Consider the following 22565-nt stretch of genomic DNA (forward strand, 5'->3'; position numbering starts at 1 on the left):
AAGAATAGAAATGAAGCGTTTCACTTTCTTTAGATAATTCACGTGTTTGACACCTACTCCTAAATTTGAAATGTATTTTTTTTGTGTTGGCCTACGAGGAACATGATAAGGTGTGTGTGGTTTTTCAGTGCAGGAAACAGCGCTTACAGTTCGGGGATTGGGGGCGGGGCCTTCAGTGAAGTCACTGCCCCCCAAGCCTGTTGATTGACGCGCGCCAGTGGCTCCTCCTTGAAAGTCTTTTTTTTTTTCCTCCCCCTTCGTTTTCCAGTGTAGTGCGTTGATTTCATACCAAAGTCATACTTAACATTCCACTTATACTGTCAAACCTCTGAGAAATATTACGGAAAAGTACTAGGCGCCAAATTATAACAAAGTTACTAAATTGAGCAGCTGCTTTCATTGAACAGAAGAAGGTGACTGCCAGAATTAAAAGGTGAGTTCTCCACAAATGTTCTCTCTCTCTCTGTTTAGAGCCTTTTTCTTGGGGAGTTTTTTCACGCCGCTTGCCTCGTTGAAGTTTTCAGATCATTGTCATTTTTTACATTTTTCCGTGGAGCTCCCTGCGTTGGGAGGGAAGAAAACATTTGCAGATTGATAGTCTATTGTGTTTGACTTTCCCAGTGTGCAGGGATTTTTTTGACACACTCTGTACAATCATATTTCCACCCGTAGACCGCTCATTGACTCAGACTATTAGGGGGTGAAAAAAAAAAGGAGCTTGTCTTTTGACAGCAGAGAAGTGGGCCAATATGTTTGTTTTCTGTCTCGCACAGTTCATACCTGGATCCAACACTTCCAGCCGTGTTCCTCAAGGGGAATCCAGCACTTCTATAGACTACCTACAGAGACAGAGACAGACAAACAAACAAAAAAAACAAACAAAAACGATTTGGAGGAATACACAACTTCAGTCTGGCGTGGACCTCTGCATCCTAAAGGTAAGACAAGCTCTTGGTTTGTCAGCACAGTAAAGTGAAATATCCTGTTTGTCTAGTGACAAAGAAAATTCAAAGCATTTTAACAGGAAAGTAAAGTTCAAATAAATTAATCCACGTTTAGATGAGATTTGATGGTTGTGGATACTTTTTCTCTATTTTGTTTTTGGTGTGTGTGTGTGTGTGTGCTGAATTGGTGAGATTTACATGAATCGCTTTTTACCTCACTTTTAAAGGCAGACATGGATCAACTTGTTTATAAAACTCAATCACATTTCTTAAAACATTTTAGAATTTAAAAAATTATTTATTTATTTTTTGCCAGTGTTTGCATTACAATTTTGAACACCACCACAACAACAATTTTCTAATGTTTCTAATTTTTTGGGATGTACCTTTACAAAAACAAAAAGCAGACAGTAGTAGAGTAGAGCGTGCACACAGAGGTGTACAATAATATGACAAATATAAAATAAATACAGGGTGTAGGCTACACCAGCCCTCACTCTTTTTCTTGTATTAAAAGTGACGGACTTAAGACAAAAAAACAAAATCAATATAAGAAAAAAATTTGTTTTGATTTATTGATCTTTTCTAAAAACATTAATAATACATTTTATTGAAATACTATACTTTTCACATTTATATAGAAATAAATATTGACTAAACAGCATCTATCTGTCTAAGTAAGAGATTTTTTTACTCTTTTCGATCCAGCGAACATGTGATGATACTCTGTAAAGTCCTACTAAGCACATAATTCATAGGTGAGGATCTGAGATGCATGGATATGTATGCAAGCTAATTGTATAATTACACGAGTGCCACCTAAGCTTACACCTGCTCCCGATCTGTGTTGTTGGTTCAGGCTCGGGTAAATTTTCGACTGTGCCAAACGCTTTGGCTGATTAGAGACGATATTTTAGCACCTCCTTCATCCTAAATTTGTACGGTCACATGAGCTGCAGAGATAAATCACTGCTAGTCAACAGGTTTGACTAAACAGCAGAATGCAGTCTGTCAGGTTGGCCACAGTAAGCTGAATAACCTGTTTCTTTTTGGTAACTGTCAGTGTCTGTTTCTGCCGAAGCAACAGTCATTAATGAAATTATATGAAATGGTTTATTTCCCCCGGTTTCTTTCAGCAGCTCTGCAGTGAGCAAAAGGTTTTTAATGCTCTGTCCTCAATCCATATGACTGTACATTTAAATACGACAGGCTTGTGGTGAGGGTCAAAAAGCCAGGAAGTGTCTGTTTGAGCTACAGTCTTTAGTGCAGTGCTGATAGGATGATCAGATATCGTGTGGCAATAATTTTTTTCCAGTTGGTCATGTTAGGTCAAGGTTGAGAGGCAAACTCTACAGTCTGAGCCCTTTTCTATTAACATGTGGAAATGATGTTCTGAAATGAAACAACCGAGCAGTACAACCAAACAATGTGTCCTTGGTAAATGAGACACGCCAAGATGTCTAATAATAGATTTCAATGCTGATGGGTAAGTCTGGAAAGGATTAAGCATTCTGCTGCTCCGACAGATTCCCCTTCATTGTTTTTATGCTGCATGAACGTGCCAGGCCTCCCAACATACAATGTGGTCTTTTTTTTCTTGAAAGTACTTATGTATGTTTCTCAGTCATTGCGGATTTAGCATGTATGCTTGTGTGAGAGTTAAATTCGAGGGGAAAGTTTTACAACTTCACCCATGGTATGGGGTCAATTAGATTACACGGGGTAATATCCCCTTAAAGTGGCTGTTTTCCCTTTTTATTTTTTTTTTAAACCTCCAGCTGTGGTTCTTTAGGCTGTTTGTTGGAGGGAAGAGTTAATGAGCATGTGTTCTTCTCATGAGGGTTAAACAATCTGTAATCCTCTGATGGTTTCGATTTTTTGAAACTTGTTTCTTCACTAACTGTAGAGACACCGTGGGTATTTCAGATATTATGTGGTACTTGGCTGATTCCAGTCCTGAGGTGCATCCTTTTTCTGCATGGTTGAGTGTTTATTTTGGATGCAGGTCTTTTGACAGTTTGTTAGCAGCAGCAGCTTCACCCGCTTGTGTTAAACCCACAGAAGAAAGTCTAATGAGCTTTTGCCCATTTGTTTAGCTTGCTTTTTAGCACCATTCCCTCAAGTCCAAATGGTAGACATGTACCCACCTCTGAACCCAGATATGAACAAATAGTGTGGTGAGTCCACAGAAGGTCTCATTGAAAAACCTGCAGCTCCAAGCAGTAGGCCGAGAATGACAATATGCAGTTTGACCCTTGCTAGCGGAGGTTGGGTTAAAGAGTGCTGATGTTTCAGTGAGGAGTCTATTGAGCTTTGAGTTCTTTATTACTGTGATACAACCAATGCTCTAACACCAACCAAATATAATCAAATATATCTGTAAACATACAACAGTTACTTTAATCTCAATGTCTCATTTTTCAACATTGTATTCACGGTAATGCAGTGCACATGCTTCACATATCCTCCAAACCCTGAGGTTTTTACAGATAAGCTTTTTGGCCTCCTGTTTGGGCCACTCAGGAGAGAAGCCAGGGAGTGGCCTAGAACAGTGTAGTCTTTGTGTCAGTTGTCCCCAAGTTGCTAAACGTTTTAGTTGTTCTTTCTTTGGTGACCGAGTGTTAGGAGTGACGTTCCACATAAATTTGCTCTGGTGGGGAAAAGCCCAGCAAGAAATGTCTGTGTTCAAGTATGTGTGCCAGTGGCTGAGGCCACTCTAGCCTCCATTATAGATAACAAGAGGCTCACTCTCGCACTGGACCCATCTGGTGTTTCAGAGATGCGTGTGTGGCCTGTATGTCGCACTAGAGCTCCAGTGACCCAAGGGCACTCATGTGAAACCTCTTCCCTGTGCACGGAGTGTTTGGGGTTGGGGGATGATCTGCCTCTTAAGCGCAGAGTTATTTATTTTGGTTGTTTGCAATATTAAACAGCACAGGTGTCCAAGTGATTTTGAGCATAATCAGAAGCCCATTGTAAGCCCATGTGCATGCATTAAATGTGTAACAGTGCAACAAATATTAACTTTGGCTTAATTTTATAAATGTCCAATAGTATATTTCCTAGTAAAATTCCCCTCTATACAGTCCTGATCACAGCCGTAGCTGCTTTTAAGGCCTTATTCCACAGTTTATATGGTTAGATGAGTTATTGGCTTGTGCATTCTGCTGCAAAGTTATGCATGTCTTAAAGGTTTCACAGATTATGGCTTCAAACCGCTCCCCTTACCACAAAATGACCAATTCAGGCTAGAATGGCTTCTCAGCTATGTTCCCTGGAAATTTTCCGATTAAACTGCTGATTCAGGCTGTAAAGAGAAGGCACTCTGGCTCACTCCCTTCGCTTTGTGTCAGTCTTTCCCTCCTCCGATGGATTAAGGCTTAATTCTCTAAAAGTGTCACAATTCAAGGTAGACCACATAGCTAGGAGCGATCAATTTTTAAGTAGAACAATGAATGAATAAATTAAACCATATGTTGCTAATCTTGCTCAAGGTGTGATACTCCTTTATTTGCATGAGTCTCATGGTGACTCATGTAGGAAACCAGTAACCTCTTCTTACCTCAGAGTGAGTTAGTCTCTTTCCACGCTGTGTCATTTGTTTACAAGAAAACAAATAAGACTCACATGTGGTCATTTTTATGGTGTAAATGTTTGAAAATTGTACGTCCAAGTCCGATCATTTTGACAAAGAAAACGCAGTGTTCATACAAAACATCACTATGAGCATTGTTGTTTTTCTTGGGCATGCAGTTGGTATCAAACTGCAAATGTTTGTCTTGACAAGGGGTTTGTGTGTGTGTGTGTGTGTGTGTGTGTTTGTCTTAACTTTTTGCTCTTGCCGTGCAAGCTGTTGGCTGTCCAGCCCTCCTCTCACTCTCAGCTCTGATTGTTTCCTGAGTGCCGTGCCAGATAGGAAGTAGGAGGAAGTTATTGGAGGAGCTGGAGAGAATTTATTAGGGCCAAACACAGACACAGGAGGGAAAGGGGAGGGTGGTGACTGTGATTTTTGGGAGATGGGGCTCAAGCTTTCATAAGTTTGAGGAAGGCAGTGGTGTCAGAGGGAAACGTGGTGCAAATGGGCCAACACTTAAGCAGGCTCATCATATTAAATATAGTCTCTTCATTTAAGGAGCTGTAATACTGGTAAACAAGTGTATTTGGTAAATGCACCAGTGTGTTTCAGGGGGAACAAGGCAGGGCTTCCAGTTGTTGTCAGAGAGCAGCTTTGCTGGCCTGGAACCTAAAATGTTTTCTTTATCTGTAATCTGACCTTAGAGAGCAGCTGCTCCTTCTGCCGCCAAGCGCTGTTGTTTCCCCTGTCAAGTTGTGTGTTTGTGTGGTGTGTGTAGGGGGTTTCAGCGAGACAGAGAAGACTCGCCCCATCTGTGAGCACCCTTCACCCTTAACAAGATGTGTGGTTTTCATGTAGAGTTCTTGGCTGTGGATTTGTTACTGTGTATTGGTGAAGGTATGCTAACTCTGAGCGAAGCAGGAGGGCTTTTGACTGCCAGCAAGGGGTTTGTCCTTTGCCAAACACCAGCCACATCCATGTAAGATGGATAAATTAGTTAATTCTTTTTACCATTTTGGCCCTCTGTCCTGACTAAAACAGGACATTTCTCCTCTGAAAATAAAACTAGCAGCAAATTAACACAGTCTGACATTTTAAAGACGGTACAAATCTTGTTATTTACTTAGCAACCAGATGGAGGTATGTATATACATTTTGCAAAGATGGACAGAAGTGCAAACACAACAGACTAGATGGATCAACAGTAGAAGTGACAGATTTGAAGAAAATCTCTTAATAATCTGCTCTGGGACATTAGTCAGTAAAACTGAGTCATGTTAGTTCGTGGACAAATGAAGGAAGCTGAATTGTACAACTTATTAGTGGCATTTACCTTGATAACAATAAATAAAGTAATCAAAAACATTCATATTTTGTTTTTCTTTTTAACCATTAGCTTAAAGCTGCTATATGCCATGCGATGCCAAAAATATGACTCCATATAAAACATAATATTGTTCCATATCTGGTGTAAAAAGCTATTTTTTGCTAAGCATTTTTATTTAAGCAATAGTACACTGTTGCCCATAAAGTTGCAATGAAATATTTTTTATCTCTTCTCATGAAATTATTGTGACTGCTGATTATTATTCTTGATGGATAAAGTGTGTATCTTCTCAAGACTTTATTGATCAATTTCTTCCAAACATATCACGGTGAAAATTAAACCACAATTAACCTTTGCAAGAAAAAAAGAGGAATGTGTCTGAAAACAAAATTATTCCAACCTTATGGGCAACAGGGTATAAACAGCTTGTTGTAGCCCTAAGATAGACTGGCGACCTGACCAGCGTGTCCCACAGCTCAACTGGTATAGGCTTCAGCCCCCCTGAACAGGAAAAGAGGTTAAGATAGTCGACGGATGGATGGAGGATTGGACAGCTTGTTGCACTGCCACAAACTTGTCACATGTCAATTATTGCTTATTTATTTCACTGGTTTTGGTTTTCGTCTGTTGAAGTAACAGTGGAAACATACATTCTCTGTATGTAGATACTGGTTTAGTGAATCTTGTGATTTAAATAAACACCCGTCTATCATCTCTCCAAGACACTACAACTCTACATTATCTAATGGTGAATGGTTTTCACCATTGCTACATACTGTTGCTACAGTATGTAGCAACAATGTTGTGCGGTGGTCTTACCTTAAAAGCCAATAGGCTAACCGTTCAAAGCTAAGACAACTTACACAAGATGTCAGATGACAAACAGATGCACTGTTTTTGAAGCACCTGAACAAACCCTATCTCATAAATAAACGTAATGTTTGTGTAATTGTTTGTTTTATTACCGATGAATCTATAGTGGGCAAGATGCATAATGTCTCTTTGCTTGCTTGTGGTCCCAAAGTACAAAATGCGCTGACCTTTCTGTCTGACATACTGCTTGTTGTGTTGCCGTCTGGAATTTACTGGATTTTAATGAGTAACATCAAAAAGATTGTTTTTATACACCTAGCTCAGGGCATCCTGACATCATTAAAAGAAAAGTTTCTCTGGCTGGTGCTTATGAGAAGAAGCCAGTTTCTATTGCTGAAGTGGGAAAACACTTAAGCAGGACTAAAGAATAAAATGAATAATGTGTGTGTAAAATTAACAGCAAAATAAAAACAGAACTTTCAGCTTACAAATCAACTAGTGTACACAAACTTTGTCTCACTGTTGTTTGACTGTCTTAGGTCAATGGCATTGCTCTCATCGTGTGATGTGAGTCTGTGTTTGAATATATTTCTATGATCCATCCTGTTTGGCCTTAAACGTTGTATGAATGTTATTTTCCCATCAATGGACTAAGGAAGAGACTTGCAAGAGACATGGTAGAGTAATTTTGGTTCAAAGTCTTGCCTCAATCTTTAAATTCCACTTTGTAAGTCAAAACCCATTTGGTTGGTCCATCTAACTGCACCAAAATGATCACATGGTCAGTGAAAGAGCATATATAGGAATTCAAGCTGGCATTGTTGGTCGTCCATTTGTCATTTCTTAAACACAGAGATTTTCTTCCTGTGTTCGTAAGGGATTCCCTACATTCTGTGAAACTCTTAATGTCTGTGATTTAGGTTGTTTTCACAGCTTCCCTGCATGTGACACAGCAGCCTGAGAGTGACTCAGTAGAGTCACTGGGATTCTGTGGTACATTTCACTGCAGAGTCTAGGGAGGAGGAAAAGCGAACTGCAGTATGGGTGCCAAAAACCGAGGCTAGTTTGTAGCAGAGATAAGCCGATTGCTGAAAGCGGACTGCAATGTGATCGCTCCGTTCAGGGCTAGGAAAATGTTAAAACGGATTCTAGTGCATGAATGGCGCCGTTTGAATGAACGTGTGAGGCACACAGCTTTGCAGTGGTATTTACATTCCTGCTACACATTGGAATTCTGTAGCATTTTGGTCTCAGCGTCCCATGGCCTGACTCCCAGAAAGTGGGAGGGGAGGTGTGTCCCTGATTTTTGTGTTAAACGGGAGAGCAGCATGTCATTCAACTGCAAACTGTAATAAACGCTCCCATCTGACACCTGAAGGAGTCTCACACACAGGTTTGTGCATGGAACCAGGCCTGCAGCTGATGATTATTATCACTATCCATTAATAATCAGTTGATCAGTAATTGATCAAAACTCAAAATGACTTCAGATTTCATAGACTGTTTGTAGTTTTCTGTATCTTTATTTTGTCTTTATTTTGTGAGTTTTTGCTACACTGCAGAGTTTCCTACCCTAGCTTGGCTTAAAGGGACACCACAGTGTGTTGGTAACAGCTGTTCTAATATAATCAATATGTTAATTACAACAGCTTTTCTTTTGAAATGATGTGCTGGCAGTAAATTACATTGCAGAACTGCATTCCAACAGTCTACATCTTGAATCCATTTATTGGAACTCTGTGCAATAGTTAAGCTAGTTGTTGCATTAGTGTCCATAAATCTGTCCCTGTAACTTAATGTACCACTCATCATGAAGTCATGACCATTGTCCTGATTTAAATCCTGTGATTCCACTAGAGGATGTATTGAAAAATGGCTCCACTGACAATGCTCTCCCTCTCGTCTGAGCTCTGAATGTCATGAAGCAGGAGCGTGTTCGCTGCTGATGTTGCATTCCAGCTGGAACAATCCCACTGTTTTCCAAACCCGAAAGTGGACGCCTAAATTGGACAACAAACCCGCACCCCCACCCCCCAATAACCCCCTGCCTCTCCTCCCCCCATACACACCCCCTTTATCCCCACTGCTCTCCAACCAACCAACCAACCAACCAACCAGCCCACCACCCACTCCTCCCATACACACATCCCCTGGTCTCCTGTCCTTATTTGGGTAGAGACGTTCTGAGTGCTGGGTGGAGAGGGGGAGGCAGAGCTGAGAGGGCGTTGGGTTGACACAAGGGAGGCAGAAGGAGAAACAGTGAGCACTCGCAGCCCTTTCTTAATAAGGACATGTCTGGAATTCAGGCCCGTCTGTCGGAGAAGAGCCTCTCTTTTTGCAGCACCTCATTGGAGCGCTCTCTTGTTAGCACTCGGAGCTCCATCGAGGTCTTCAGGTCTGTGTGTTACACTGAGCTGCTCTTTACAGCTCGCACTGCAGAGGAGGTTCGCAGTGTTTTCTCTGCTATAATTAGAGATAAACAATAAAGCGGCCACCCCTCCCTCCCTCACTGTGTCACCAGCCTTTTGATTATTTGATATTGCCCCATCTTTACTGTAGTTGCATTAATAAACTACTTTGACCCTCCTTTGTTTCCTTGTAACAATGATTTTTGTAGAGGATTGTGCATTTATTCTGAAATTGACAGGACATAATATGGTTAAGCTAACCCTAGAGTCTAGTGATATGAGGTTGGTGGGGGTCCAGCCGTGTGATCTGTGTTGAGTTTCAGTGTTGAGGGCTAACACCGTAACCCTGTTGCAAAGGGTCTAATATAACCAATACCCTCTCAACTAAAATTAGCAGCTTGCCCTGTGGATATTTGTCAAAGTCTTGTTTGGGTTCAGTGACATCCATAAATTTAAAATCGTGTGTTGCATGTGGTAGAGTGTCACTGCAGGTAGTGTAAACTGTAACTGGTCTACTCGCGTCTGATCTTTTCTAATTCCCTTTAACTGATGATGTGGAGGTAGAGGAAGCATCACTAATCCTCTACCTTTGCCTTTTCAGCAGTTTGCTTCTCAGATGATTTGGGCTGACTGCACAATTACAAAGTCTGAATCATTTGAAGAACTGAGAACAGAGAAGGAAGATTTTATTAAGACCAGGTTTTATTGATTCACATAGCCATTTGCACATTTTTCAACATTATATTTTAAACTCCGGGATAGATATAAACTAAATGTTCTTTAAATCGGATCATTTTAATTTTCCCATAGGAACACTCATTTTGGCGCTCTGCATTTCTCCATGATATTATTTTTGTCAGCATCTGCAGAAATGCTAAAGCAGAAATACAAGCGTCCTCTGAGGATCATGGTTACCTCATAGACTTCAATTTCAGAAACAATACAATGCTGAAAAGGCAGCTTGAAAAATACTTAAGATCTTTGCCTGCAGTCAGCCATAACCCAACCACACTGGGACACAGTTCCCAGACCACAAGAATTTTTGAGGCCAGTGCTGATTAGTGAGGTCTTTAAACTTTGTTTTATGGAATATCTTGAATTCATTTGGCCATTTCAGAGAATAAAATTAAGGAAATTATAATAATAATTACAGTTAGCATTGTTTATTCATGCAAATCTAATGACTGCAATAAAGAAAGGAAGCTAATGCTTTGACATAGATGAATGGTACTATTCAAGTTGTGAATTCTATTTAAATACACTTAATTTATAAAAAAAATTGTACATTAATACAAGTCATCTTCTGTATTTATATATGACTGTTAAGATCTATATATCCCTAGAGTAGATGGGAATTTTGTTAATTTATCACCTTCACTGTATCATAAATTACAATATTATGATGTAAAATCAATGTAAGAACCCCGCTGGCTGTACTGACCTGTCGTCTGCTAGTGATTACAGTCTAATGTGCACACAAAGCAGCTGTGGATCAATTCGGGGGATCACTGGTCTAAGATACATGAAACTTGCTCATCCAACACAAACACCAAGAGGCATTTTAAGGCTTCTGCATATTCGCCCAATTAACTCCACACTTGAAGTTCATGAAAATAATACAGTACCCGTATGTTGATAAGACAAATTGCGGTATAAACTCTATTGTTAGACCCAACCCAAGAGTCAGTATTCATTGAGAGACACGTTTTTATTTTACCAAATTTGTCTACCAGATGGCATCACAGCATTTGCCCTTTGAAGTAAAATTGTCACTTTGGACTTTATACAATAAATGAAACTTACTTTGATTTAAATGGCCTGCAATTCCAGCAGTTGCCTCTACACTAAAATTAATACGACCACTCTACACTTGTATTTTGTTTATTTTATTGTTATTTTATAGTATATTCAGGCCATGAAGATGCATGAAGTTCAGTACATGATTTCTGGCTCCTGGCTTATTTTCTGGACTGGCTTTCTTTGTATTGCAACACCTGTACTATCCGGCAGCTGTACCAACTGGGGCTGAAGCAGATAAGAATTCTTTTTATTAGGGAAAAATATTGAATTAGGTATGATTACAGCCGGCTTTGGACTTGGAGATTGTTTTCCCTTGGGTAAATAATATATTCCTGCAAGGATAAGGATGGTATTATTAGAGATTTATTATATTTTACTACTATTGCACAAACCCAACACAATTTATATTTACCGAGGACAGAAATCCTTAAAATGTCTAAGTAACAATGGTAATGTGAGTAACATACAGTTTGAGTTTTAAAGAAGACTAAAGAACTTCAGAGTGTCACCCGAGCGTAGTAGCGTTAAATGGTGTGAGTATCATTTCTCAAACAGTGGATTTGGCTCGAAATAAATCAAAATGCCTCTGTTCATCAAAATGGATTTCAGTCGTTTTTGAACAACAATAGGGCCTCATGTCACAGAGGAATAAGCTAAAACAGGCCCCGGCTACACAGCCAATACTAATAACTCATTGCTGGTTTTTATCCTTTTATGGGATTAGTCACAATCGCATTATCAACATCAATATCCTCCTCGCTTTAGGGCAAAGACGGCTGGCCTACCTGTGTTTGGCTTCATGAGGTCAGGTTTTATGATGACAGACATATGCTAAAGTTGTAAATTGGGTTGTTGTTTTTTTATTGTTGAATAAAACAGCTAAAAAACTTGAATCATGTTTTCCATATATATTTCCCAGATCCTTTGATATTGGGGCTCGGGGTCGAGCCCAGGGGGAGCCGCCACCATTGCGTCCAACGAGTGGAGCGCCAACGGTAGCCCCGAAGATGGGCTGGACGGGGACAATGAGGACAAGGCCATGGAAGGGGATGCTGAGGGAGTGTGGAGCCCAGATATCGAGCAAAGCTTCCAGGAGGCCCTCGCCATCTACCCTCCCTGTGGCAGAAGAAAAATCATCCTGTCAGATGAGGGGAAAATGTATGGTGAGTGAACTGGGAAACAGCCAGAGGATCAAAGGAACAAGAATTACATGGAAATCGGTTCCATAATGAATGCACACAAAAATGAGAAAACCATCCATTCCACAGAGATTTGTGGCTGAAAGAAAACAAACAGCCACCAACAGTGCTGTAAGAAAAAATGAGCAAAAATCCATTTGTTCTTTTTTGCACTGTCTTCACAGCTTCGACACAGAAGTGGTGAATGTTTTCTTTCCACCAGAACTCTCTGTAACAAGTTTCTACCTGTCATGCTGTGACCCAGGAGCAGGTTCTTCCAGTCGCTCCAGCGCTCTCAGAGCTGGTTATATCTGTTCTGAGAGCATCTCCTCTCCCCCTGATTTACACCTGTCTTTTTCTTCTCTGTTTTCGTTACAACCTGCTTTTTATCTCCACTGTTTTATTGCTTCCTTCTTTCCTCAATACGCTTTCAGTTGCACTTTGTTTTTTATCGTTGAACGTCATGCGCTTGTTTCACACCGGCATTGCTGGAAGAGTTTTGTCCTTAAGTGACTGGTTGAAGCTGGTTTCTAGAGGAGTGTTGCTTTTGATGTCAAAACTTTGCTTGTATTAGCAATAATTAACACAGCGTGAATCGAGACTCAAAACAAAAACATCCCATTAGCATGCTGTTCTGTTGAAGGTTTTAAACATTCACATGCTTTCAGAATAGTTACGCTGTTTCCTGCAGCGGGTTCATTAAATTGCAGGTGTTGAGCCCTTTACGTTCAGAAAAACTCCAGATGGATATATTGGCAAGTCTTTTTGTAGAATCACCAACATCCAGGTGTAAGACATTGAAAGCTTTTGTCTTTCATTACTTTGATCCCACTTCGTCATTCCTGTTGTTAAGAACATGTTTGCTCTCCGAATTAGTTTACGCATTTTCAAGTTTCTTTTTGCTGAACTGTGTTGACTGTTGATGAACAGGAAATGAGCTGATTTCTTTGCTGTTTTTCTCGGTCTTGTCCTTAACAAACCTCTTTTTGGTTTTGCAAAATGATGTTTTCTCCCCATTGTAACCCAGTTCCTTTCAACCAAGCTTTGTACGATGTTCCTGCCCTTTAATTATTGTCCATAGTGTCTGTAACACTTGCGATTGATTCTGACTTCAATGCAACCATAAAAACCATCAGTCATTGCCATTAAAGGCTATGACAGACAGAGGTTTTTTTTTTGTAGCATTAGTGTTTGTTTTTAAAACAGTGTTTTTTGGGTGGCTTTTCTTCGCCTCAAGTCAGATGGGATTCTTTTGCTGTGATTCACCCAAGATGGAAACTCGTCCTTTCATTCGTCATGTACATTTGGATATTCATACCTGAAATAACTCAGCGACTGTAGCACAGACAAACAAATTGTAAACCGGGTGAAACTGTTCAACAAATTACATTTACTCTGTTTACAGTTAGCACTTCTGATGTGATCCCATAAGAAATGCATTTGATTGTGATTACACTCATCAAATTAATTAACCCACCTTTTTTAGTCTGATGTGAATAGCGTATGTTCAGATGTAGAAACATATATTGGTAAATGTTTACAGTTTAAAAAAAATAACATTTAACAAAAGCTTTCATTTTGCTTTTATGTACAGATATTAAGCAAAATCCTGCATCTGTGTTTAAATTAAACCTAAATAACAGTTCAGACCTGTTTAGCAGGGCAGTGTTGTGTCCAAGCTCCATATGCTTGCATGGGAATGTCAACAAAGAGGCAGGCAAAGTATAAACCTGCCCACTTGGCAACAAACTGTCAGGACCCTTTTAAATGCCTGTTTTTTTGAAGAGCACCAAACACACTTTGCACTTATAATGAGTAATTTAGGGCTGTGTTGGCAGAAACAAGGCATGTGTACATTTGATATCCTACATTAATCCCCATGAGGAAATTGTTGTGTGCTACACGTACGGCACTCAGTAGGGTTCAGTATCCTGTTCAGGGACACTTTTACATGTGGCCGGGAGGAACTGGGAGTCAAACCCCTAACTTGTGGGCCGTAGACAACTGCTTAACCAACTGGGCCACAGCTGCTCCAGCCATGCCCTAGAAGAAGCCTTCTCACAAGGTGATTACCTCAGACATCTAAATGCTGCCCTGACGTGAGGTTACGGGAATGTTAACGATGGCACTGTATGTAATACTGTCTACCTTGCAGTCTCAGACTCCCAGTGGCCTCTAAAAGCAGGCAAGTCATCCCTCCCATTGGGAATTCCACTTTTTCTGCCAGGGTTTTTTTTTTCATTGCAGGGAAACCTTTGCACATTTCCATTAGCAAGAGTACTGCTTTACCCAGTACATGTGTGTTCTGTCTAGACTTCCAAGCTGTCATTTGCACAGAGTGACAAAGCGTCGAAAGGAAAATAATACTCAAATTATCACACATGTAAATAGACATTTCAGTTGTTTCTAAACATGGAGAATACTTGAACTAACTGCAGTTTCGGATGTAATCACATTTACTGTGCAACAGAATATCTGTTACTGTACATGTATCTTGAACTCTTAGCATATACTGTAGAGTAAATTGTAATTTTTTTGTCCTTTCGGTGGGTTCAGGGTCACCACAGCAGATCATTGTCCCCATGTTGATGTGGCACAATAGTTTTAGTAAATTTAAAGGTAGTCAAAGCTACCAAAGGCTGAGAAATTCATCTTAACAAAACAAAATTAAATGGATATTAAAAAAGATTTACTTTCAAGCTCCTCCAAACTAATTAACATTTATAGCAAGCTAAATCATGTATTTGCAAACATTTAACTAAAAACAGTGTTGCTTTACTAGATGCTTTACTTATAAGTGAGGTTTGAGATATATTGCGATCGTTGCTGAAGTGAAGCTGTTGGTATGTAGTTTTTGCCTGCTTTAGACAGAGGCAGGCTGGGGGCTTCCCCTTGTTTACAGTCTGTTGTACTGGGTGTATCTTATATTTAATAAACAATCTTTAGACAAAAAACTATATTTGGCATTTCTCAAAAGGTCAAACTTCACGTTGATTATCTCCTCATATTCATTCATTAATCAAGTAAAGGCAAAACATCCAAGGAGCTTTAGTTCAGAAATGGTCTTCATGGTAGAATTACATAGTTGGGACATCATACACTCCAAGTTCAGAGGAAGTATCTTCAGAACATGCATGTGTTTAAAAATGTGACCAGTCTTGTTTTGCTTTAGGGCTGTGCTGACGAGCTGCGTTACAACCTGCGTTTTTCTGGCATTGGCAGGTGTGTCAGACCCCAAGCAACACACCTTGCACTCTCTCGCAGGACCTGCAGCTGTCAGGCCTGCAAATCGCTCTGCATACAAAAAACAAAAAAGATGTCAATGCTAGGGAGGGGCTTTCGTCTGACCATGAAGATCGCTGCATGAATTAGCAGGAGGTTCTGTGCATGTGCAACTATATTGAATCTTTATGTACACTATGGAAAGCTATAAGTGAGGGGACTGAGAGGCCTGTAATGATGACTGAGCAGGCCTGGTGCTTCCCTGTCAGCCCCCTCAATGAGACGTTAGGAATGTTTTCAGTCATGGCTGAGCAGTATGTTAGCAATTTAGGATTACCTCAATGTTATGAGAAGGGAGGAGGGCAAAGAATAAGGGTGGAGATAGGTTGGGGAGAGAGACAGAGCAGGAGACATGAAGGGGAGCAGGGAGCCTGGGGTGGGAGCGGGGGAGCTAGAGAGAGTGAAGAGAGATCACCATTTTGCTCATTATCTTGGCGTGGAAGTGGAAAATTCCACCGGTCATGTAGTAAAAGAAATAGATAGGCGTGCTCTGTCAGGGAAGAGGTTAAGAATGGCAGCCTACAGCGATCTGAGTGGGTGTTGAGCAATCAACTAGGGACTTATAAGCAGCTCAAAAAGAGGGTAGAGAGATTGAAAGACAGTGGGTGTGGGTGAGCAGAGGACAATTGAAGCTGTGTATGTAATTCTACAAGTGTGTGTGTGTCTGTTTCTATGCACCTGTCATGAGCCCGCCGTGTGGGCCAGTCTCTCTAAACCCCCCACCATGTAAAGTCTCAACAGATCTTAGCTGCCACAGCCACAGCCTGACACTCGCACCCTCGCTATTTTAGCTGTTAAGTTGTGAGCGAACATTGTGTCTAAAATATGCTCAACAACTATAATACAGTTAGGTAAAATGGTTTGCACCGCCTTGTTTTGAAATGTCAAAAATAGATAAACAAACATCAAAATAATATTTAATGCACATTTAGTTTACAAATGTTGTTTCAATAATTGTTGTTTTCAAAAATGTATTTATTAAGGGGGTTGGCAACTTTTGCACTTTTTACTCACAATTTTATTATTTTATCTTTTTTATACACTCTCTTTAATTGGTTCCTTAATTTCTTTTGCCTTAACTGAACAATGGACATTTAAATTTTTTTGTCGTTGTCATCCTTCATTATGTTGCAGTTGTACAGCATCGTATTTTTCAACGGAGCGGGAAATGTACTGCTTGATAATGTGACTCGCAGTTCGCTGTTCAGATCATTAAAACATTCAACATCCTACAAGTTTATTTGAAATCACTAGAGTTTTTTGCCAATCATCACAGTGTCCCAATACTTAATGTGGAAAAACAATATAATTTCAGCTCACAACCACAAAATGCCACGGTTCAGCTTTCACCATGCAATGCCAGCCATTACTGGCCTCTGTGTAAAAGAAAATATATGCCAATCAATCAAAGGTGAACACTGGTGTTCTGGAGGAGGCAGACACAGCACACTATGATATGCGTTGTGCTGAGGTGATAAAAGTACACAAACTCAATACTCGCCACCATATTGAGGTGACCGGTCAGCCACAAAATCCAGGATTGTTCGTTAAATTCCCAGCTTCATTTGTCACATGTCAAACTGTCCTGAAGCCCAAATTAGTTGCTCCTGGCAAGCAGGCCGGCTGCATAGCAGCTCCTCTATCAGTCTGTGATTGTGAGTATGAACGGGTTAATAAGCAATGTAAGGTGCTTTGAGTACCGACAACATAGAAAAGCCCTAGTTTGTACAGTTTTACAGTCCACTTCAATATTTTCAGAGAAGTGCTTATCTTAACCTTTAGGACATAGTTTATGTTGTATATCAATATACAGTTCTTTGCAATAAGGTACAGTATCTATAAAATTGAGAGCTGAACTCTGCGGTTGGGACAATGTCTTGTTTCCCCTCTCTGCACCTCAGCTGAAGAGATTGAGGGTGACAGTTGGGCGGGGGTCAAACTGGCATTGTTCTTTCTCTACCCTCCTCTGCTGGGATGGTCAGCGGCAGGTGCTGCTGTCCATTGGGTGCAGGGTCACACAGTGGTGTTGTTTTGGGAAAGGGAGCTGCTTTGCTGCCAGGTGGCAGTTGTTGGCAGAGACAGTTACAGCTTTGTGTTTCCTCCAAGAATTACTGCATCAGCTGCCTCTTTTGCCCCGGTAACCGACGACCCCCACTACTCCGACCCAATGGCCCTTACTCTGGCTCTAACCCCTGCTTCTCCCAGAGCTGGAAGTGCAAATGAGCATGTGTGTGTTCGCCCGAGCTCTGGCTGTGTTCGCAGGCCGAGGCCAATCAGACTGGCTAGCACAGATGTGACAGGCTCAGAGGAATGCTAAGAATGCGGAGGCGCTGGAGCAGGCGTGTCCATCCTTGGCCCGGGGCAGAAGGGGAGGGGCTACCTCAGTATCGGCAGACAGTTAAGCTCTGCTGTGTTGGCCAACCGCTGGGCTCACTGGTTGGAGAGTACGGTGAGTGCTGCAAGGAGATGGCCTGCAGTACTTTTATGGTAATTGCACTAACCAGGGCCTTCTGGAGGCCAACTGCTTGTTTCTCTTGTCATTATGTGTCTGGATACTGAAAGCTGTTAAGCTTTTGACTTCCTAGACACACGGTCTATTGTGTGCCTCTGTGTCTTGAGACAGCACATCTTGATCAGTTTTTCTTGGTGAAAATGTCTGTCAGCATGTTTAGAAGAGTTTAGGTCATTATTCATAATAATGATACAGCACTTCAACCTCTCCCTTTGGCCCATTTTTCAGCCACAGAAACCCAGTAAGCGTGACCTGGCAATGAAAAGAAGTGCAAACACTGATGGACTGATTTTCCCATGAGACAACACAATAATGTTTTTTGCACTTCTCATAGACTAAAAATGAATTTTACGTGATTCCAGTTACGCTTAAAGCACTTGGTAAAGCACATGATTTATATTGAAGGTAAATAAGAACCACGAAAGCCCGGAATAGAACTCCATTCTCTGCACAACCTGTCAGTGCAGAATGTCGAGAGGAGATGTTATGTCATTAAAATCATGGTTTTGTTTTCTAAGTGCTCTCTGTAATTAGGCTACAGAGCCATGTCAGCAGACAGTGAGGAAGTGTGGAACTAGATAATGAAGAAAATCTATATTTATTTTAAATAACACATGAAACATTACTTTGCAGGTCTAATGCTGGAAACAGAGGTGTTATTGTGGTCTGTAAACTATGACAAAATTGTGTTGGGGAGCTTGGAAAAGGTCACACTGCTGTTCTTTTGACATCAGACATGCATTCACTGTATAACTAGAGTGCCACCTTCTGTCTAATTTAAGGTGTTTACAACGCTCTACAGATGTTTCATATTCCTTCGTGGACTTTTCTTGGATTTTTGCTTTTTGTAACCTTGTTTTATGTTTTTGGTTGCAGGTCGCAATGAACTGATAGCAAGGTACATCAAGCTAAGGACAGGCAAGACCCGCACAAGAAAACAGGTAAACTAGTTTGAAGAAAGACTTTGAAGAAAGAATTACAGTCATGATGCATGATTTCGACTTAAGTTACTAATTGTCCAAGGCAACAGCAAAAACATCAGAGAAGATGCAAAACCTAGCAAGTTATGAATAGATTCATAATTCATAATGCCTAAATAATTCCTAAATTAAGTATATTTTAAGGATTCGAGATTCAGGTCTGGTTTAATTATACAGTATATTCCTTAATGTCAGAAAATCCCATTACTCCACTGACCCTGAGAGGCAACTTAAGAAAATAAACGCAAATAGACAAAACACAAGCAAATGAAAAAACTTCCACAAATTTTAAATCACAGGAGCGACATTTACGAAAAAGTGTTTTTTTCTCTGTATGCATCGACTGCCTGTATCTAATTCTGTTTTCTCTTTTTGCCATGTTTTTGTTTTTATGCTGCACTTGTGTCGTGAAATGAGTAATGATTTTTCTCCTAATTTGCTTGTGTTTTTACTATTTGTCTGTGTTTTCTGAAGTTGCAGTGTGACGATCTGTCAGGGCCACCGTACATTACAGATTACTGTAGTGCAGCTGAACAGATTTTGTGAAACGTCTCTAATAAGTGTTAAACTGTGCATTGGTTCCACCTCTGGACTAAAACACATTTGATGCTCTTGTGAATATGTATGACAGCAGGACGGTGTCTGGGAGATTGACTCCAAGCAAACTACAATCCCATGTTCATTGTAATAAAGGACCATATCACTGCTGTGACTCAGTGCAGCGTTTAAATGTTTTTTGGGAGAAAAGTGAAGATTTATGAGATGTAGAAAATGGCTACACATACTCAGTACTTTGTCTTTCAAGGGGATTTGATAATAAGATGTATATAGAATATCTCCAGTCGTACTATAATGAACTAATAATTACTGTTAGCATGTTACACAGAACTTGTCCTTGCATGCCTGTGTGCATGCATTTGAGTGCATGTAATTTTTATGCTCAAAACTGTTTCACACCCCTTTAGGTGTCTAGTCACATACAGGTGTTAGCACGGAAGAAAGTTCGTGAATACCAGGCGGGTATAAAGGTAGGTGAACCCAACCTGCCTCCCAGCAGCACTGACTGGGCGTCTCTTTCCTCTTTGGTTACGGCTTCTCTCTCTCTTCCCTTGTCTTTTCTCTCCCTGTCTTCTTTTCCTCTTCCCTTCTCTTGGCTATTCTTCTGTGCAGGTTTCTAGCCACTTGCAGGTTCTCGCCCGGAGAAAATCTCGCGAGATCCAGTCAAAGCTAAAGGTATGCGCTTCACCATGGGCTCAGCGGGGCTGGTAGAGGCTTGGCTTGGCACTAACCAGTTCATTTTTGCATATTATCTGTCCTCGCTTTGATGCAAGGCCAGTTTCTACTAGATAAGTGGATATACGCTTGGCAAGGGAAATTTGTTGTTTATTGATCAGGAGTGAAGTCTCTGGAAAAGGCAGTCCCTCTTTGTATCATGCATGCTGCCCACAAAGCTTTTTAACCTGCTGTGTTGTACTGTAGGTCTGAGCAGCAATAAGCGTTTAACCTCATGCCTGAAACTAGAGTGTAATCGGTCAGTCTGAATATTTATTTTAAAAGAAATGCTACTCAAGTTGTTATGGCGAGTGAAAAACAAAGTCATTTAGTTGCATGATGCTCCTGCTCTGTACCTGTCATCTGTGCCAACCATGTGTCTGCAGTATACTGTATTTCTCTGAAATTTCTTCTTTCCCTAAAACTCTCTGGACTTTCTTTTAAGTTGCTACCTTTAGTTTCTTCCATGTGTCTTTTTGTAATGTCTTTTGTAAAGCTGATCATTAATTAAGATCTTTGGTTGTTGCCATTAGATTATTCTTTTTGACTTGTCTTGTATTGACTGCTTCTGTTTTTGCTTATATTATACAACATACAGTGCATAATGCAGATGCAAGATAAACTCTGACACAGAGAATTTGCCCCAGCAGTCACCAACATATTAAGCTGTTCATTTCATTTTAAATTAAACCATTTGGTCATACAGGAATATATTAGCCATCTTTGGTGCCATAATTCGTTCATTCCACTTAATGAAAAAGGAAATAGATGCATCAACACCTTTACTGCCCTGCATCACTAAACGTTAACCATAAAAATAATGTGTAATACAGAGTAGGTAGTGTAAGAAGACTCCCCTCCTCAAAAACCTTCCCGTACCTTTAGTAATTATTATGAAAAACATTACAACTTCCCATCACTTGCAGGTTCTGGTACAGTGCACACCTGTACTCAGACACATTTTAAGCAGACACATTTTAATTTAAGCTGCTGATTTTCTATCATGTGTTCATTTTGTTCCTAAACATCAGGTAAAACACTGTAAATGCAGTCGCAGGCTCAAGTGCGTGTTAAGCGTTTGTGAGCCTGGAGTTTATTTGTTATAGAAAAACTCCAAGCTAAGTTTACTGGTCAGATGACTTAATATACAAAATTTTGATATATATATAAGTAAATATGTTACTAGAAACTATCTCTTATTAATTTATTAAAACACAAGCTGGAATTTCCCCATTTTATTGCTGCCCAATGAAATCCGAAGGTTGAATCATGTCAGCTGGTCTTTTTTTCTTCTTGGTTCTAACCAAGTTTGGAAAAACCAAACCTGGATGACTGAGAACCTTCACGGACATATTGCCCAATGAAATAAAGAAAAGAATACATTACTAAACATCAAAAATTTTATTTTTAAAAGTTCCCAAACGATTTGAGTTGTTAAAAATCATTTCCAAATATTAAAAAAAAAATGATTTGGTTTAAAAGTTCTTGTAAATTCCTGACTAAACCAGAATTCTAACTTAATCATATCATTATTTAGAACTGCAAAACACTAATGGTTTCTTTCTCTTTTGATTCAGGCGATGAATTTGGTAAGTGAATTTGACTTGTGCAATATGCTTCCCTCCTCGCCCTTTGTTTGGCAGCATCAATGCACTGTCCCCTCTGCTACGGTCCTATGCTGGCATGGCGTCCCATCACATTGCTATCCTGTAACAAAAACAATGCTTAGGAAATAGCCACAATACTACTACACATCCTGACTGATGTAGTGTAATCCCCTCAGGCTCTGCCAAAAAAAAAAAAAAAACACGTCTCGCTTGCTTTGCACAAGGTGTCACTCTTTGATTTGGGGTCTGGCTTCAGAGGCAACTTTCCTTCAAAGTCATAGCTACAGTAGGTGAACTAAGTTTTGAAACCATGAAAAAAAGGCAAAAAAGCAACATACATATGAACATCTAGGATACATATTTTCTGCTCCTTATTTTATATACATATACCTGGGGCGGCTGTCGCTCAGTTCGTAAGGTTGGTCGTCCACAGACCACAGGTTCAGTGGTTCGATCCCAAGTGCCAGCTATATGTCAAAGTGTCTCTGGGAATGACACTATACCCCCCACAGCCCATTCCCATCCTCAGCTGTGCAGTGTCGGTCCAAGCCTGGTAGAAAGTGGGAAGGGTTGCGTCATGAAGGGCATCCGGCGTAAAAACTGTGCCATATCAACATGCGGACAATGATCCGCTGTGGCGACCTTGAACTCACGGCATAAGCTGAAAGGACAAAAAAAAATTACAAAATTTATATACATATACCTCTTATATCTAGATAGATATGTTTACTATTAGATGCAAAATTGCATTTCAAGCCAATGTGCTTTTGATGTTCTTTTTTCCCTGTGGTGATCCTGATAACACGCTGACTGACCTTCAATTTTTCCTTGACCCAAGCTTAAATATCACTGGGGCGATGCTGCTTCA

At 40.3% G+C, this 22565-nt stretch overlaps 1 protein-coding gene across 6 annotated transcripts in view; it reads left to right on the forward strand.

Annotated features, from left to right (window-relative positions):
- The first annotated feature begins 263 nt into the window (after window positions 1-263).
- LOC137127622 (transcriptional enhancer factor TEF-5-like) overlaps window positions 264-22565 on the forward strand; it is a 28839-nt gene continuing 6537 nt past the window's right edge. Inside the window, exons 1-7 of one of the 6 annotated variants that reach the window (XM_067504848.1) lie at window positions 264-433; window positions 774-938; window positions 11786-12029; window positions 18715-18779; window positions 19784-19846; window positions 19989-20051; window positions 21668-21679. In XM_067504848.1, the coding sequence (XP_067360949.1) occupies window positions 11906-12029; window positions 18715-18779; window positions 19784-19846; window positions 19989-20051; window positions 21668-21679 (327 nt within the window). In that variant the 5' untranslated portion in view covers window positions 264-433; window positions 774-938; window positions 11786-11905. The remainder of the gene's footprint in view (window positions 434-773; window positions 939-11785; window positions 12030-18714; window positions 18780-19783; window positions 19847-19988; window positions 20052-21667; window positions 21680-22565) is intronic. The other 5 variants (XM_067504849.1, XM_067504850.1, XM_067504851.1 and 2 more) reach the window with 5 other exon arrangements.

This window comes from Channa argus, chromosome 5 (genome assembly GCF_033026475.1).
Source record: "Channa argus isolate prfri chromosome 5, Channa argus male v1.0, whole genome shotgun sequence".
Lineage (NCBI taxonomy): Eukaryota > Metazoa > Chordata > Actinopteri > Anabantiformes > Channidae > Channa > Channa argus.